General features: G+C 38.7%; 1 protein-coding gene across 1 annotated transcript; it reads left to right on the top strand.

The window, feature by feature from the left end:
* Positions 1–13,457: 13,457 nt before the first annotated feature.
* Positions 13,458–13,853, top strand: LOC138871603 (uncharacterized). Its single transcript, XM_070149489.1, has one exon. The coding sequence runs from the start codon at positions 13,458–13,460 to the stop codon at positions 13,851–13,853; it is 396 nt and encodes a 131-aa protein (XP_070005590.1).
* Positions 13,854–19,466: the final 5,613 nt, after the last annotated feature.

The following is a 19,466-nucleotide window of genomic DNA, read 5'->3' as shown; positions in this document are numbered from 1 at the left end:
CAAGAACATCTGGGAAAAACCATGGAGGTTTATATAGACGATATGCTCGTTAAAACTCAGCATTCGAAAGATCATATATCACACTTGTCTGATACATTTCAGATTTTATGCAAATTTAATATGAAATTAAATCTGGAGATATGTGCATTTGGTGTTGAGTCAGGTAAGTTTTTGGGTTTTCTTGTTTCTAACCGTGGTATTGAAGTGAATCCCGCACAGATTAAGGCCATTGAAGAAATTCCTGATATGCTTTCAAGCAAAAAAAAGTGCAGAGGTTGACAGGAAGAATTGCAGCCTTGGGAAGATTCATTTCTAAATCATTAGAAAAGTGCTTTAAATTCTTTTCAGCTCCTAAAAAGTAAGATCACTTTGAATGGAACAAGAAATGTCAGCAGGCACTCAAAAATTTGAAGACATATTTATCAAATCCACCATTGCTCGCAAAACCAAAGGCTGGGGAAAGGCTGCTCATCTACCTTGTTGTTTCAGAAGCAGCGGTAACTGTTGTTTTAGTCCGTGAGGACCAAGGTAAACAATCTCCGATCTATTATGTTAGCAAATCTTTGTTAGATGCGAAGATACGGTACCCTCAGTTGAAAAAGCTTGCACTTGCATTAATCATGACATCTAGAAAATTAAGGCCTTATTTTCAATGTCATCCTATTGTTGTAGTAACTGTTTATCCATTACGCAATATATTACATAAGCATGAATTGTCAGGTAGGTTAGCTAAGTACGCTATAGAATTAAGTGAATATGATATCACCTACCAACCTAGAACTGCTATAAAATCTCAAGTGTTAGCTAATTTCGACGCTGATTTTAGCCAAGGGATGCAATTAGAAGCAGAAAAAGAGTTGCAGGTGTTCAACGGAGCTAACCCAGGAACTTGGACCTTGTTTACTGCTAGTTCATCTAACATAAAGGGTGCTGGTTTAGGGATTGTTTTGGTACCACCTACGGGTGAAACCATTCAACAAGCCCTAAAATTTCACTCTATAACTAACAATGAGGCAGAGTATGAAGCTGTGATTGCAGATTTAGACTGGCACGAGAACTCAGCATAAATAAGATTATAATCAAAAGCGATTCACAGCTCGTAGTTAATCAAATGTTGGGGACTTATACGGCCAGGGAATAAAGGATGCAACAATACTTAGCAAAGGTACGAGATTTGATAAAGCAATTTCATACCTGGAAAGTAACACCAATACTAAGGGATGAAAAAGTTGAAGCCGACGCTTTAGCTAATCTTGCTTCTGCGGCAGACGTGGCAAGCAATGAAAATGCTTCAGTTGTTCATTTGTTTCATTCACTTCTCGACCTCGATAAGAATGAGGTAAATTTTAATAACTTAACTTGGGATTGGAGGAACGAGATTATTGCTTTTTGCAGTATGGTCCTGAAGATAAGAAAAAAGCTCATGCGTCTTCAAAAAAGGTTGCTCGGTATTGCTTAAAGCAAGACAATCTTTACCGAAAAATGTTCAGTGGTCCCTTAGCAATATGCCTCGAACCTTCTCAGACGGAATATGTAATGAGAGAAATACACGAGGGGCATTGTGGGAATCACACAGGAGGAAGGTTATTGGTAAGAACCTTAATTAGGGCAAGTTATTATTGGCCCAAAATGGAAGAAGAAGCGGAAAGTTTCTTGGCTAAATGTGATAAATGCCAAAGGTACAGTAATAATATGCATAGGCCTTCAGAGTTACTACATCCAGTCATTGCACCGTGGCCATTTATGAAGTGAGAGATGGATATCGTGGGTCCACTACCACAAGCAAAAGGTCAGGTAAATTTTTTTGCTCGTACTCACTGATTATTTTACTAAATGGGTGGAGGCAGGAGCATTCAAACAAGTACGAGAAAAGGAAGTTAGATATTTCATTTGGCGGAATATCATATGTCGATTCGGTGTGCTAAAGAAAATCGTGTGTGATAATGACCCTCAGGTTATAGGCGCTCAAATCACAAAGTTCTTTCAAAGTTGGCAAATCAAAAGGATTACATCCACACCTTATCATCCGGTGGGTAATGGGCAAGCTGAGTCAACAAACAAAGTCATTATCAACAATTTAAAGAAATGTTTAGAGTAATCCAAAGGTAATTGGCCATAAGTGTTACCTGGTGTTTTATGGGCATATCGCACAACAGCAAAAACAAATACAGAAGAAACACCATTTTCATTGGTTTATGGAGCTAAAGCTTTAATTCTAGTTGAGATAGGAGAACCGAGTACACGATTCACACAGGCGACAGAAGAATCTAATGACGAGGAAATGCGTGTAAATCTTGATTTACTTGAAGGAAGAAGAGAAGTTGCACTAATAAGAATGGCAGCACAGAAGCAGGTCATAGAACGATACTACAACCGAAAAGCACGCCTCAGATTCTTCAAAATTGGGGACTTCGTGCTCAAAAAGGTTTTTCAATCTACGAAGGTAGCTAACTCGGGGAAATTAAGTCCAACATGGGAAGGACCCTATAGAATTCATGATATTGCATGTAAAGGAGCATACGAGCTGGAAACAATGGATGGCAAGATACTTCTGTCACATTGGAATGTTGTTCATCTAAAGAGATATTATTTCTGAAGAATACCCACGGTCAGGTATCCATATTTTAAAATTTAATTTTTAAATTGTTAAAATTTTACTAACGATTTTAGATGATATGCAAAATGCTAACCCGTACTAAATGATGAGTCACGACCTGCAAGGCACGTGGAATAAATTAAACTTCCTGGCCTAGGGTTACAATTATTCTGATAGAAATTCAAACGGGTTAAGCAGTCTTCATCTATAATCGCACCTCCGAGTCCCGTATGTTTTTCCTTTACAGGGAAAGGACCAAATAAAAGGAATAATCAAGTGCTCGAGGCTTCATACTTCAACGCTCAAACACTTGGGGGACTACATAATATACACGGGCATGTGTATAGGGAAGGCAAAGGAGATCAAGCCCTGAAAAGTTTACTCATTGAATGAAGTACAGAGTAAAGTCACGAGCTAAGGCCAAAGAAAAACCTTACCATAGTTAGGGTAAAGGCTATGTACTGAAACGGGTTATAGATAAAAACCTCGTGTTTATTACCTTACCATAGTTAGGGTAAAGGCTATGTACTGAAATGGATTATAGATAAAAACCTCGTGTTTATTTTTTTTAAATCTGTTACAAGAAAAACAGTTATGAGAAAGTTATAGATGTAATTTAATTACGTGTAAAGTGTTATTCAAAACTAGACAAAGTTCAAATAAAAACTTGTCAAAGTTATTTCAAAGAAACATGTGTATTCCTTTCTTTTATCGTATGTTAACACCATTATAATGTTGAGACGTCTTCTTCATTAAGTGTCGAATATAAAAGGGCCTTTTTTATAAATTCATGATTAATGCAAATATTCATCAAGTTAATAGAAGCATTTTTAAAGAATAAAAGTGCAAATTATTTTATAAGTCCTTAGAAATAAAGGCAAGAATAAACTAAACGGAAGTTCAAGATAGTAATGAGAAAACTTCTTACTATTAAAAAACTTAAGACTAAGTACGAACTTAGTCATAAACTGCGAATTGTTTATACAAATTGCCCCATGAAAGGTCTGGGGACTTGAATTTCCAAACAAACCCTTAAATGAGACCAAGGGTTTTACCACAATGTTTCCAAAAAAAACAACAAAAAGAAATTCAAATGACTTAAACTTATCACTAAGAAGATGTAGGAACTGAAGTAGGTGCATCAACTTCAGCACGGAGTTGGGATACCCGTATCAACTTCAACATTCACGGAAGCTTCGGCCATGAGAGAAGGAAAATCTTGAGTTTGCTGAGCCTTCTCAATAGTTTCATTAATTTTAGCTAACTCAGATTCCAAATTAAAAGTCTCTTGGCTAGATTTAACTAGGGTATCACGACAAGAATTCAAAAATGCCCAACTCACTTCAATGGAAGATTTATCCTCAAGGATTTCATAATCCCTTTCCCAGTCAGCAATTTCATTCTTTAATTTCTCATTTTCAGCCAAGGCAGAAGTGTAAGAAGCTTGAAGAGAGGCATGAGAACTTTCCAAGGCACAAACCTTATTAGAAGAAGCTCGGAGGTCTTCTTGTGCTTGAGTCAAATTCTGCACGAGCTCTCCAGCATAAGACTATTTCTCATCCAAAAGAGCCTTCAACTCTCTAATCTCTTCACTTGCCTTGGACAGCTGCTCGGAGAAAGAGGTTTCAAGACGAGCCTTTTCTTTATCCGCTTTACTTGAGGAAGCCTTTTCAACTTCCAACTTTGAAGTCAAGGCCCGTACTTGCTACTCCAAGGTACTCTTACTTTCTTCTAAGTACTCCACATCAATTTGAAGGCTTTCATACTGTTCCTTCCAATTGCACGCCTCTAATTGAGAATCACACACTAATTGCTCTGAGAGGGCAACCCTTTTCATCATCTCCATGTCGATGAGATTGGCCTTAAAAAAAAGAAAAAGGAAGGGAAATGAGAATCTCAAAGATAGGAAAATTTTAAAGCACAGCAAAGGAAAAAAGAGAAGGGGAATACCTTTAAAGAAGCGTGCACAATATCATTCATCAAAGTCAAGGAGCTATGGCTCTCTAGCTTGGCTCTTTCAATTGGTCCAATTAAGGGCTTTAGCCATACATCTGCTTGACCCGATTTCCTTAAGAGATTACCCTCAGCAGGGACTTCAATGATCACTTGACTCATAGCATCACTCCTACTTGAGGAGCCAACTTCAGCACGGTGAATGATTGGAGGAGGAATTGTTGAAAGAGGGATAGTGGAAGTAGTAAAGAGAGTCTGGGGAGGAACGGAAACAGCCGAGATCGGCAAAGAAGGAGTCATAGATACAGGTGTAGAAAAAGAAGCCAGAGGTGCTTCATCCAAAACTAGGCCTAAGCCTTTACCACCAAACTTGCTGATAAAAAACTGCTCAACAGAGTCATGAGCAGCAACGGGAGCAACATCATCATCAAGAATCACTACCGGGGCTTCAATAGACTCGGTAAGGGGAATGGAACGGCGGGGGTATGCTTCTTCTTCATCATCAGAAATGATGCGTCTTCGAGCCCGTGGCCTTATTATCAAATAGCCCCCGTCTTTCTTTTCTTCAGAGCCTTGGTCATTAACGGCTTTTCTTTTCGATGAATAACCCAAGATTATTTCTTGGGCCCTTTCCAAAGAGATATGAGAAGTCGTGACCGCCTCAGCAGTAACTCCTCGAATAGCAAATCCTGATAGAAAGAGGGATTGAAATTAGTTCAGAGAAATAAAAAAATATATGTAAGATAAAAGCTCTTACCATGAGTTTTTACTTTCCAACCAAAGCATTGGGAAATGGTCTTCCAAGATCTACCATCCATTGGTGCAATTTTCAATAGCTTGTCTACCCAATCACGAAAATTGGGAACATCTTCTACAACTCTCATGGTTGCTGAAAAAGAAAGGCAAAAATTAGAAAAATCAACAAAATTGAAGAAAAAGGCACGAGAAAGTTAGAAGACTCACGTGCAAAATTCCACTTCTCAGGGAAGGGAACGTTCTCATCACCCATTAAACCAACAGTAGGGGCAGCAACAAACCTGGCATACCAGCCACGGTCTTTGTCATCTTCAGGGCTAACTAGAACTCTTTTGCTCCTGGCTACTAGTGTAAAACACCATTGCGAAAGATTCTAGGGGAGTAAAGGTGAATCAGATGCGGGAAAGTAAAAGGCACACTGGTTGTGTTGGTCAAATGCCTCAAACAGGCGACAGCCCTCCATATTATTGTGCTAATTTGACCTAAGCAAACATCAAAGAAACGACAGAACTCGAGAATAACAAGATCAATAGCAGGTTTGAATCCTAAAGTGAGGGTACGTATAGACAAATGAAAATCCGGTTAAGTAAGAGGTAATTCTTTGATTCGGATTAGGAATAATGATAGGAAAGTCATGATCCCAATGGTAGTCTTTGCGAACTAAAGAAATCAACCCTTCAGTGATTTGAGTGGGATAGATATCGACGTGATCTAAAGAAGATACTTGATCTCTAAGAGATTCTCTATCGTTATAGAAAGATAGTTCCACGGGAACTATCTCCTCTACTAGAGGTTCACGAAGAGGTTCAGAAGATTCCTTACCTCTAGAAGAAGATATGTGTGAAAGGGAACCTCTAGTTCTAGAAGAAAGGCTAGAATTAGGCGAAGGAAGGGAAGAATCACGCAAGGATGAAGATCTTACAAAGCCTACCTTCTCTTCTGCTCCTACTGGGGATATCAGGGAAGTTATCAACTATGGGGACCCTTCTAGGGTTAGGGTTTGATGAAGACATGATGATACGATGAAGAAGCAAAAAGAGATTTGAGAAAATTGGATGTTTAGAAAACTTTATGTGGTAAAGACAAAGAGGGAAGTTATATTTATACTGATAAGCAACCGCCAAAGGAAAAGGTATAATGATGGAAGGACCATAATAATGATAACTGACGCTTCGTGAATAGTAGAGCCGTGAAAAAGCCTTAAAAAGAGTTGCAAAACTGCAGAACTAATAAAAAGATGACACGTGTGAAGAGTATTAAATGGAATTGATAATTAAAGCATCGATTCTGTCATAGCATTAATGGTGACAAAAATCCTCATTTTTAATGAAATTCACTTCCCAAATATTCAATCGATGAATAAATGGCAAGTGGGGGGACTATCTGTATTGGGAAAAATTGAGTTTACATATTAAAGTGATGTAAAGATGACGTGTCATGACACCTAGACTGGTCAAAGAGTTACAACTAGCAAAAGGCACGAGTTGCAACAGATACGAGCAGAGACAAAGGAAGAGGCACGAGCGGTTATGTAAAAGACTCAGCGCTCGTACTTATTTAAGTACAAGAATTAAGGGAATGAATCTGACACTACATGGGAGTATAAATACAGTATTTATTGAGCCTTAAATACTAAAAACATTAGAGAATCTGTATTAAATGCAATGATTATGTAACATAGCATTTAATATCTTTAATTGTCCATAATGGCCTTATTATGCCAAAGGCAAAATGCATATCCCAAAATAGCTATAAAAGAGGGAGAGTGGGTCAATTGTAAGACACGGAAAACTATCTGAATATACTGGTTTATTTGTTTTCTTCTGATTATATTATTGCTAGTAAAATTACTCTCTTTCATATATACTTTTGATTATCAGTAACCCGAGTTCTTCTAAAATTAAAGTTTTGACCGAAATCTCATTTTTTGATTAAACAATACCTCCAGCCAAAGAAAAGAAAAAGGAAATGAAAACGAAATTGTGAAACCAAAAGGTAGAGAATCTTGTATGAATCGGGAAGGATTGAACCCTACGTGAATCGAGCACGCAACCTTCTGATCTGGAGTCAGACACGCTACCATTGCTCCACGGATCCTGTTGAAGATGAAACAATAATTTCTTTTAAACACATGTAAATGACCACATGATAAAGGATCACTTAAGATGATGTCAGGATTTATTTTTTACGTGAATATATTGAATTATAACTTATTATGACTTATAGTATTTGTTTAAAGTAATTTTTAAATATGTAAATATTATTTCAAATAATAATTTAAAAATTTTATATCCGAATTCACGATCAAAGATTTAGCTCTCGAGATTTGAATGGTGCCGCATAAATTGAGATAGAGTGAGTAATTGATAGTAATAGAAACATTGAATAATACCACACTTGCGGAAAGCATAGTTGGAACTAATGTAACAATAACTGGTAATATTTTCTGTGAAAGGTATATATTAGTAATCAGCAGTATTATATTCTTGGAAACACTTCCATTAATAACAATGTCAAAAAAATAATGTGCAAGCATTGATAAATTTCATATCTTATTTTTGGTTAGTTGTCTTTTGATAATTAGTTAAGGTTGTCTTTTGTGTCTTAGTCCTAGCATTTTTAGCTCTTTAGATAACACACTCCTATCATGCATGTTCAAGTTGCTTCAATATATGACACAACTAGTTTGATCCTTCAGTTTAAGCACCATATTAGAGCTGGCCAATATAAACAACTTAAGTGGCCTTGTCATGAGTCCTTGTAAATAGCGGACCCAGGATTTTCATCAAACGGGCTTATCATATAAAGATCCGATGACCGACACTCGCATATGAACCAAACCAACGTGATAGTATATTATTATTTCTCTGCAATAAGCGTTTAATTGGTAACTTGAAGAAATATTAATGACTTGTTAAAGTCGGTTAAATTATACTATATCAACATTGCCCGTGCATATACAGTAAATAAAGGAAAAACCAAGCACTTGCCATGTGGATTGTCGGTATGGCTTCCGGTTGTCCTAATTACTGAAGGTAATCTTTAGGCGGAATACATAGGTGAGCCCTTAAACTTGTTTTTTTTGTCACTTGGACACCTAAACATAGAATTGTTTCTATCAGGCACTTCAACTAAATCCTTTATGTGCCAATTAAATCACAATGTGGTTTAATTGGCACATAAAGGATTTAGTTGAAGTGTCTGATAGAAACAACTTTATGTTTAGGGGTTCAAGTGACAAAAAAGACCAAATTGAAGGGCCCACTTATGTATTATGCCTAATCTTTATATCAAGAGTACGATGACATCAAACATTCAATTGATGAACCTTGGTCAGACTATGTTGTTTAAATATTAGACTAATTAAACATGTTAATTAATAAAACCATTATTGGGTTTGAGTGCCATTTGCTGCTTTCAATAAGCGGCACTTCGAAAAGCTGATATGCATGTCCTTGTATCTTCACAAATTTAAATTTTTCATTTCAAAATACAGTATATATAGGGTGTGTTTGGTACGAAGGAAATTGTTTTTCAATTTTCTCATGTTTGGTTGGCTTAAATGTTTTGGAAAATATTTTTCTTATCAAGAGAAGGGAAAACATTTTCCAAAACTCCTTCTCAACTTTCCCCATCCTCACCAACCCACCCCACCCCCTCTCCAAAAAAGATTTTTTTTTTTTTAAATTTCAGTTTTTACGTTACCGCCCACCCTACTACCCCTCCACCCCAAATTATTTTTTACCTTAATTTTATTTTTTTGCAATTTTAAATTTCTATTTTTTCGTTTTTCTGCACCACCCACCCCAACCCCCCCAACCCCCAACCTCCCCCACCCGCACAAAAAAAAATTTGTAATTTAAATTTCTATTTTTTCGTTTTACTCCCCCACCCCACCCCCCGGAAAAAAAAAATTTAAATATATTTTTCAGTTTTAATTTTATTATTTATCGGTTTAAAGGCTCAAAATTTTACAAGTTCCAAAATTATGAGTTTGGAGGTTTATATGTTTGGAAGTTTACGGGTTTAGAAATTATAAAGTTTACGGGCTCGAAATTCTGCGATTTGAAAGTTTAACGGTTCAAAAGTTTATGAAATTTGTGGGTTCGGAAGGTTGTTTGTTTGAAAGTTTATGACTTCATGTTTATTATATCTAAATTATTTATGAATACTCTTGAGAAATCATTTTCCATAATTTGCGTACCAAACACCGGAAAATGAATAAGATTACTACTTGTTTTCCAAAAAAATATTTTCCACTGAAAATATTTTTCGTTATACCAAACACACCCATAATGGGACTTCTAATTGATTATAATGCGGTTAGTTCAATTAAATCAAATCACGGGGACCCGGCATATTCAGCCAAATTTGGCTACACAGAGATAAGAATTCGGTATTACATTCAGCCCAGATGCATGATATCATGTCATTTAATCTGCTTTTTTTAATTTGGAAGTTGATAATAGGCTAGATTCACGTAATTTGGCGACTGTTTATGCCCCAGCTTGACTATGTTTCACTGTTCTAGGATAGTTAAATGACGATAAATAGGCTCTAATTGTGAATTTCATATTTTGCAGGAGCGAGTTGCGCGTATGAGGACTTAGGACAGTGTTTTGAGCTAAATCGAAGCATAAGAAGCCCCTCGGAGCTGAGTGCGTGTGAAAGAAGAGAGAAAAGATGAGCTAAAATGATGACCAGCTTAGCACGACCATTAGCGCGATCGCGCTAGTCCAGAACCTCAAGACAGAATACTATGCTATATGCGCGGCCATTAGCGCGGGTACGAGCGCGGCCGCGCTAGTCCAGTTCGGATTGTATAGTTTCAGGGGTAAACTTGGAAGTTCGAGGGTGATTCCACTTAACCTATAAGAGGTCCAACTCACCCAAAGGGATATTATCAAGGTTTTTAGACTGAATTGGAGGCAAGAACAAGTGTGAGAAGAGCAATCAACCATTAGAGTTTTCAATCTTCTCTTTATTATCTTTATTTGCACATTATGAATACTTTTGTTGTTTTATCTTGCTTTGCTATGAGTAGCTAAATATTTAGTCTAGGGTTTTGATGGAACCTGTTGAAGGATGAACTTCGTGTTATGTTAATATAGTTTGTCCGGCTTAATCTCTATTTGTTCAACTACGTTCTTGTTGTAGTTAATTTATAGGATCCTCAATTAGTTGTGCCTATTTAGTATGTATTACTCGGGAGAGAGTACATATTTAGGTAATTGTTGAACAACACCACTCCCAAAGTATATGAGGGATCAATAACCGAGGGTTTAAAGGCGGGATTATGGATAACGAAGTCTTGGGTGCAATCTTAAGTGAGCTGTAATAAAAGTAGCTAGCATAACTCGGGAGAGTGAGTCTAGTAAATTATTGTAATTACTCGGGAGAGATTTATGGTAGTAAGAGTGCTCATGATCGATAGAGGCGATTAGGCAATTCTAGGGCTGTCAAATTTGGCCCAAGCCCAAATGACCCGCCCAACCCGTCCAAGGTTGGGTTGGTTATTGACCCGCCCATTTATTGAACTTAGCCCATCTTGACCCAACTCATCTCAATCCAATTAAAGTTGGGCTAATTTTTAGCCCAAATTGATCCATGAGTAAGTTTGTCAAAATATCTGAGAAATAATTTTATTTTTTGTTTAATATTTTAAATATGACCATAACAAAAGCAAAAAATCCTTATTTAGTAATTATACAATTTATAAGAAAATAACATATATTAATTAAAGTTTAATAAGAGTTGGGCGGGTTGGGTTATGACCCGAATTTTAACCCATTTTGACCCAACCCATCTTAGCCCAAGTAATTTTTGGGCGGGTCAAATCAACCCATTTTGACCCGCCCAAAATTGACCCAACCCGCCCATTTGACACCCCTAGGCAATTCTATGCAAAACATAACAGGAAGGGATTCCATCAATAGGGAAAATCATAACCTTAGATCCTTTTCTTACTTACATACAACCCAGTCATAGTTAGCTCTTAGCTTACTTGCTTTCATTCAGTTATAGTTAGTAAAAACATCTCCAATTGTTATTCAAAATATCTAGGAAGTTGATTACGAAGAATTTAGTGAGTCTAACAAGAGTAATTGGTAGGTTAATTCCTGTGGATTCGACTCTGGGCTAAATACTCGGATTATATTTGCAGCGACCGCTTTGTCCTTTTTATAAGGCATAGTTGGGTGTGATCAAATTTTGGCGCCGTTGCTGGGGAATTAACGGTGTTATCAATTATAATTGAAAGAAATACAAAAATTCTTAGTGTAGTCAGTTTTCTTTATTTTTAATCTATACATTGAAATTTTAACGTTTGTTGATTTGGTTGTATAAGTGCATGCCAAGATACTCATCGAAAACTAGTGAAGTATTTGAAGCATTACCAGATCCCGAGAAAGTTTTCAAGGCCTTAAATAAGGCCAACCGGAAAAACAAACAACAACAATCAACTGAACAACTCGAACCAAACATGGGGGATAATGTGTTAGACCCAGCTGCGCCATTGGCGCCAGTGGTACCTCTTGTGCCAGAGGTTGCTCTATATGACTGGGCACAACCCACAACAGAGAATTTTACCACATCAATATTAGTCCCGCAGATACAGCCAAGTCATTTCAAATCATGAACAACATGCTGCACTTGTTGCAAAATAAAGGACTATTTTCGGGGTCATACATTGAAGATCCTCAACAACACTTGAAGAATTTCCTGTCAATCTGCAAAACTCAAAAACAACCCAACGTAACTTAGGAAGCAATAAAGTTGTTGTTATTTCCATTCTCAGTGACAGGAGTTGCCCAGACTTGGCTAAACTCACTCCTCATTAATTCCATAACGACTTAGGAGGAGTTAGTCAATCAATTTGTGAATAAGTTTCATCCACCCAACAATATTGCTCAACAAATTGATGAAATTTTGAGCTTCAAACATAAATCAATGGAGACACTGCAAGAAACATGGGAACGATTCAAAGGGATATTGGTTATATGTCTGCACCATGGTATTCTAGATCAGATGTTGGGGCAGCGGTTTTACATGGGTTTGACAGATAGCGTGAAGTCTAATGTTGATGCTTCAGCTGGTGGAGCATTCTTGAGCAAAACATGGAGAGAAAGTCAAAGCCTGCTTGACAAGATGACACAGAATTTGGAGTGGACAACCAGGAATGCACCTATCAATCCAGTAGTTCACTCAGTGATCTTAGATCTATCCAAGACTCTTGCTGAAAATATGGCCACATTAATGACATAGATGAGTATACTCACCAAAAAGGTGGAAGAGTCAGGGCAGAAGCAGCAGGTACACATCGTAGATACTACCAATAGGGGCTTATGCACATCCTGCATTAGTCAGCCAATTGTTAACCAATGGAATGCAGAAAGTGATCATCATCACTACCCCGAGGACATGAATTATGTGTCTAATTATGGAGGCCAGAGACAGGGTGGTCAAAATTGGGGCCAACAAAATCAGCCATACAGGCCAGTCCAGCCACAACTCAATAATAGAAATATGGGAGGTATGTGACCTCACAATAATATGGCACCTTACCAAAGGCCACAGGGATACAACAATCAAAATCAGCAGCAGAGTTATCATCCTCCTCAGCAGTAGCATGGTGGAAGACAGGAAGATGGGTTTGCTAGACTCGAGGCAATGATGCAGTAGGTTATTGGGTCAAATGCAAAAATGAGTGAAAGGGTAGATGCACATGAGTCATCTATAAAGAATATTGAAGTGCAGATGGGCCAGATATCGATATGAATAAGTATCCTCATGGGACATTGCCTGCAGACACTCAGATAAATCCAAAAGATCAAGGCCCGAAGCAACTAATGGCAGTGTTGACTTGGAGCAAGGGAGGGCTCGAGAAAGCAGACAGGCTGAGACACTTGTACCAGTGCCCATTAAGCTAGATAATTCAACGAAACTGACAGAGGTGACAGTACAACCTACCCAGGAAGAAACAAACACACAGATTGAGGTTGAGAAAGAAGCTGAGATAGCCCAGGAACCGCTAGTTGAGGTGGTGTCTGACAAAGAGAATACCCAAATCATTGGAAAGAATAGACCTCCAACACCATTCCCACAGAGGCTGGCTAAGTACTAAAAAGAGGAACAATACAAGAAATTCTTGGAGATGCTGAAACCGATCCAGGTAAATATTCCATTAATTGATGATTTGAAGGAGATGCCTGGTTATGCAAAAATGATGAAGGACTTGATGTCCCAAAAATTCAATTTCCAAAACTTGGCCACAGTGACTCTAATTCAGACCTGCAGTGTTGTGGTGACTAGACCAGTTGCTGAGAAGTTGTCTGATCCAGGGAGTTTCACAATTCCCTACACTATTGGTAACTTTGCCTTTGCCAAGGCACTTTGTGATTTGGGGTCTAGCATAAATCTTATGCCCCTGGCGATCTGTAAGAGGTTGGGGATTGGAAAAGCAAAACCCACTTATATGTTATTACAGCTGGCTGACAGAACCGTGAAAAGACCCTCTGGTATCCTGGATGATGTGTTGATTCAGAGGTAGGGAAATTTGTGTTCCCTGCAGATTTTGTGATTCTAGATTGCAAGGTGGATGAGGAAATTCCCATAATTTTGGGAAGGTCATTCCTGGTCATAGGGAAAGCTCTCATTGATTGAGAAACTGGGGAGCTCAAGATGATATTGAACGATGAGGAAATAAAGTTCAATGTGCAGAAATCAATGAAACGACTAAGTGAATTCGCCAATTGCTCTCTTATTGATGACGTGTATGTAATCGTAGAAGCAGATGATGAAACATTGACTATTGAGGACCCTCTTGCTACATGTATGGTAAATATAGATGAGGTGAATGGGGAAGAATTGGCAGAATGGGTGCTGGCTTTAGAGGGCAGAGGGTTCTGAGATAGAACAATTGAATTCGAGCCCCTGCACTTAGAAAACAGAGAAACTCCTCCAACCAAGCCATCCATAGAAGAACCACCAAAGCTGGAGTTGAAGCCACTACCCGCCCATCTCAAGTATGAGTTCCTAGGACCTAACTCCACATTACCTGTTATTATCTCATCTAGTTTGTTAGATGTGCAGGCACAACAACTTTTGCAGGTACTCAAGGAGTGCAAGACTGCCATTTGGTGGACCATGGCAAACATTAAGGGGATCATCCCGGTATATTGTATGCATTAAATTCTGCTGGAAGAGGGGCTCTAGCCTTCCAGGGAACACCAAAGAAGGATGAATCCCAACATGAAGGAAGTGGTGAAGAAAGAGGTGATTAAGTGGTTGGATGCGGGAATCATTTTCCCCATCTCTGACAGCAACTGGGTTAGCCCGGTGCAATGTGTTCCTAAGAAGGGTGGTATGGTGATGGTCAAAAAGATAACAATGAGACGATCTCTACAAGAACCATCACAGGCTGGAGAATTTGCATGGACTATAGTAAATTGAATTTGTCCACCCGGAAAGACCACTTCCCACTTTCCTTCATTGGTCAGATGCTTGACAGACTGATAGGGAGGTCCCACTTTTGTTTTTTGGATGAGTACTCAAGGTACAATCAAATCTCCATTGCACCAAAGGACAGAAAGAAGACCTCCTTCACATGCCCACATGTCATTTATGCTTTTCGGAGGACGCCCTTTGGCCTATGCAATGCACCCGCCATATTCCAAAGGTGTATGATAGACATATTCACTAACATGGTCAAAGACATAATGAAGGTGTTCATGGATGATTTCTCAGTGGTGGGAAACCCATTCGACGAGTGCCTTATAAATCTGACCCGAGTATTGAAAAGAAGTATTGAGACTAACTTGGTACTTAATTGGAAGAAGTGTCATTTCATGGTACAAGAGGGCATAGTCTTAGGACACCGGGTATCAAGTAAGAGAATTGAGGTGGATCGTGCTAAAGTTGACGTGATAGCAAAGCTACCACCCCCCACTTCAATCAAGGCAATCAGGAGCTTCCTCGGGTATGCCGGTTTCTATCGTAGATTCATAAGAGACTTCTTAAAAATTGTCAACCCTCTCTGTAAGTTGTTAGAAAAAGATCACCCTTTCTTGTTTTCTAATGATTGCAGGGTAGCATTCGAGGAGATGAAAAAGAGGCTAGTCATAGCACCCATCATTGTTGCCCCCGACTAGGAGCAACCATTCAAACTCATGTGTAATGCCAGTGATTATGCATTGGGGGAAGTGTTGGGACAGCGGAAAGACAAGCTAATGCACCCAATCTACTATGCCAGTAGAACGTTGAGTGGAGTCTAGTTGAACTACACTGTGACTGAAAAGGAGATGCTGGTTGTGGTGTTTGCATTCGACAAGTTCAGATCATACCTCATTGGCTCTAAGGTAATTGTATATATTGATCATGCAGCTCTCAGGTACTTGATTGAGAAGAAGGAGTTCAAACCGCGCCTGATTCGTTGGGTGCTGTTACTGAAAGAGTTTGACCTTGAGATTCGTGATCGTAAGGGCATAAAAAACCAAGTCGATGATCATATATCATGACTTAAAGGAGCTGAAAACTCAGTTGAGGTTGAGGATATTCTAGAAACCTTTCTAGAAGAGCAGCTACTCGCTACAAACCTTGAGGAAGTACCATGGTATGCAGACTTTACAAATTACCTGGCAAGTGGTATAGTTCCCTATGACCTTTCCTATGTGCAAAAGAAAATTTTTTATCGTAACTGCTGCATGTATTACTAGGATGAACCTTATATGTTTCGAATATGTGTTGACAATATGATCCGGAGGTGTGTCCCCGAGATAGAAAAATCTTCTATTTTGCAGGCATGTCACACATTGGCGTATGGCGGACATTTTGAAGGAGTCAGGACGGCAGCAAAAGTACTAGAAGCCGGGTTCTACTTCCCAATAGTGTTTAAAAATGCACATCAATAGGTGAAGGGCTGTAATGAATGTCAGCGAACCGGGAACATTTCCTGTCGCCATGAGATGCCAATGAACCAATTTAAGAGGTTGAAGTTTTCGATGTCTGGGGGATAGACTTTATGGGCCCTTTCGTCAGCTCTTTTGGCAATAAGTACATACTTATTGCTGTAGATTACGTAGGGTGGAAGCTACAACACTTCCCACCAATGATGCAAGAGTGGTGGTGGGGTTTTTGAAGAAGAATATATTCACCCATTTTGGGACCCCGAGAGCTATTATCAGTGATGGAGGCACTCACTTCTGCAATCGAACCTTTGAGAAATTGCTAGCTAAGTATGATGTGCGCCACAAGGTGGAAACACCATATCATCCTCAAACTAGTGGACAGGTTGAAGCGTCTAATAGAGAGATAAAGAGTGTACTGACCAAGATTGTGAATGCCACAAGAACTAATTGGGCAAAAAAACTAGATGATGCACTCTGGGCCTATGGAACTGCTTTTAAAACACCAATTGGTATGTCACCTACAAGTTGGTATTCGGGAAGGCTAGTCACTTGCCAGTGGAATTAGAACATAGAGCTTGGTGGGCAATGAAACAGCTGAGCTGGACATTGAGGCCGCGGGGGCAACTAGAGTCACAAAATTGCATGAGCTCTACGAGTTCCGATATCTTGCTTTTGAGAGCACAAGGTTGTACAAGGAAAGAATGAAGAGGTTGCACGACAAGAACATTGTTGAGCGAAATTTCAATCCCAAAGACATAGTATTGCTTTATAACTCAAGATTAAGGCTATTTCTAGGAACACTCAAGTCACGATGGTCTGGACCATTTCGAGTGGTCGAAGTATTCCCCTCAGGTGCCATAGAGATTGCCTCAAAGAAAGACTCTCATACATTTAGAGTCAATGGGCAAAGATTGAAACTATATGTGGGCATGAATGAACCAAAGGAAGTGTCAGAGATCTATCTAACTGAACCTTAGAGGTCGAGCGAGCCTTAAATGTACTTATCTGCGTCGTGTCGCGACGTTAAATCAGGTGTTGCATAAGAGGCAACCCATTGATTTGTTGTAACTGTCATGCCACGACATTAACTAATGCACTGGTTGGGAGGCAACCTAATGATCGTTAGTAGTTGTTAATTTTTATTTTGGGAAGTACTAACCAATGCAGGTGAGCTTGGGCAGGTGATAAGTCCATTGGACGTGAAAACAACAGGTGATAAAATGGAAAATTTTCGTGCCCAGGAGCGAGCCCGCGCTACAGGCCGCGCATATGGGCAAACATTCTACCTCAGCTTCTCCATCACTAGCGCGACCGTGCTATGACCGCGCTACTGCCCATGCTAGAAGCACGACCGCACATATGGCCAAGTACACTGTTTTGACTAGCACGGCCGCGCTCGTATCGCGCTAGTTCCGCTTGCTAACTTAACATTTTGTTTTTTTTATTTTTTATTTTGTATAATTGTTAAATGTTATTTTCCCTATCTATTCCCCCCCCCCCATCTAATTACTCCATTCTTCTTCACTCTCAAAAAAGATCCCCAACGCTCAACTTCCCCAACCCTAACTCCCTTCTTCTTCAAATTCCATCTTCTTCAAACTTCTTCTTCTCTAAATTCCCAACCCAAATTCCACAAGGTTCAAGCCCAACCCCCCTACTCTTCTTCACTTCTCACCATCTTCTCTCACTACAGGTAAGGTTTCTTTTTTTGCCAATTTCTTTTTTTTTCAGATTTTCGTTTTTTTTTATGTAGTAGTTTTTTTTCCTTTTCTTTTCTTAAGTAGAAATTTGTAGTGTATGTTGTAGTGATTGTGGCTGATAATGTTGGTGGAGTTGTATCTTAACTTATTAGGTGAAATTGAGGAAATTATGGTGGTATTGGGGTTACAACATGTTTGGATTGGGGTATTGGTATATAATGCCCACAAGGTGTTTGCTTAAATGCCACAGTGAGTTGAATAAGTAATTATGACCAATTATGCACGTGAAGTCTGAGTAACCGCATTGAGTCACATCTATTTTTGGGCTATGCTAATGTTATCCCTGTTACAGGTACTATGGCTCCATCTAGGAAATGTCGCACTACAGGTGCTTCATCCAGCAGTCAAGCTGGATCATCCAGGGCACGCGGGTCAGCTCCTGCTCGTCCCTTTGATAGTAGCAGGTTCGTCTCTGCCAAGGCTAAGGACCTTTTTGCGGATAAGGCTCCTAAGAAACCGATACCAGAAAAGGGATGGATATAGGGTCGCTCCAGCTGGGCTGCCCTAACTTGTATAACGAGCTGGAAATGCGGGGAGTCTAAATATTCTTTGAAGAGTCGGACGAGGGAAATGTGATGGTTGTCTGTGAGTTCTATGCCAATGTAAAGGAACATGTGAATGGCATAGTAACAGTGCGCAGAAAGGCGGTGGATGCCTCTGTTGAGGCTATACAGAGCATATACCAGCTGCCCGCTCCCGTGGATCTGTATGAAGATGGCTATGAAATGTATGGCAGATCATACACGCAGTGGGAGACGTTCTTTCCAACAATTTGTGCACCCGACAAGGAAATTACATGGATGAAGTATGGTCAGAAGTTTCACATGCACTTAGTTTAAGACTAAGGACGTGACAATTTTCTATAAAAGTGTCTAGAAATATTTGGGATCGTTTATGGGATGTAATTTTTAATAGACTATGAAGTGCATTTATTTTTATTTACCTTAAATAATGGGTTATCTCACATTCTTATCAATTGTTATTGAAAGGCGTCAATCATCTCTTTGTTCTTCCATATTCATATGTCAAGATTTCTTATATCTTTTTCGAATTTGAAATGATATTTTGATAATTTAAAATTAAATAAAACATATCATTATTCAAGTATCATAGTGATTTTTATGTTTAATTATTAAATTCGATTAAACTTGAAAGCGTACATCAATGAAAAATTACTGCTAGATGACTAAGAAAATAACTATCATGTATTACAAAATAATTTTAACATAAGAATATTTTAATAGATCATATGTTTGTCGATTTTTTTTAATGTTTACTAAACATTCATTGACTAATTACCAAAATTTCACTACTAGAAATCCGGTAAATGCCGACCAAAAAAACCGACCAACTTTGGTCGGTTATGGCCAATTACCGACCAAAATGAGACCAAATACCCTTGGACGGTATTTTGATGGTCATTTTAATATACCGACCAACGTTGGTTGGTCAATTAAATTCAAAAAACAATATTGCAAAAAAAATCGACCAAAGTTG

This window comes from Nicotiana sylvestris, chromosome 6 (assembly GCF_000393655.2).
Source record: "Nicotiana sylvestris chromosome 6, ASM39365v2, whole genome shotgun sequence".
Taxonomy (NCBI): Eukaryota; Viridiplantae; Streptophyta; class Magnoliopsida; order Solanales; family Solanaceae; genus Nicotiana; species Nicotiana sylvestris.
The sequence above is the reverse complement of the archived record's forward strand: the minus strand, read 5'-3'. Positions and strand labels throughout refer to the sequence as shown.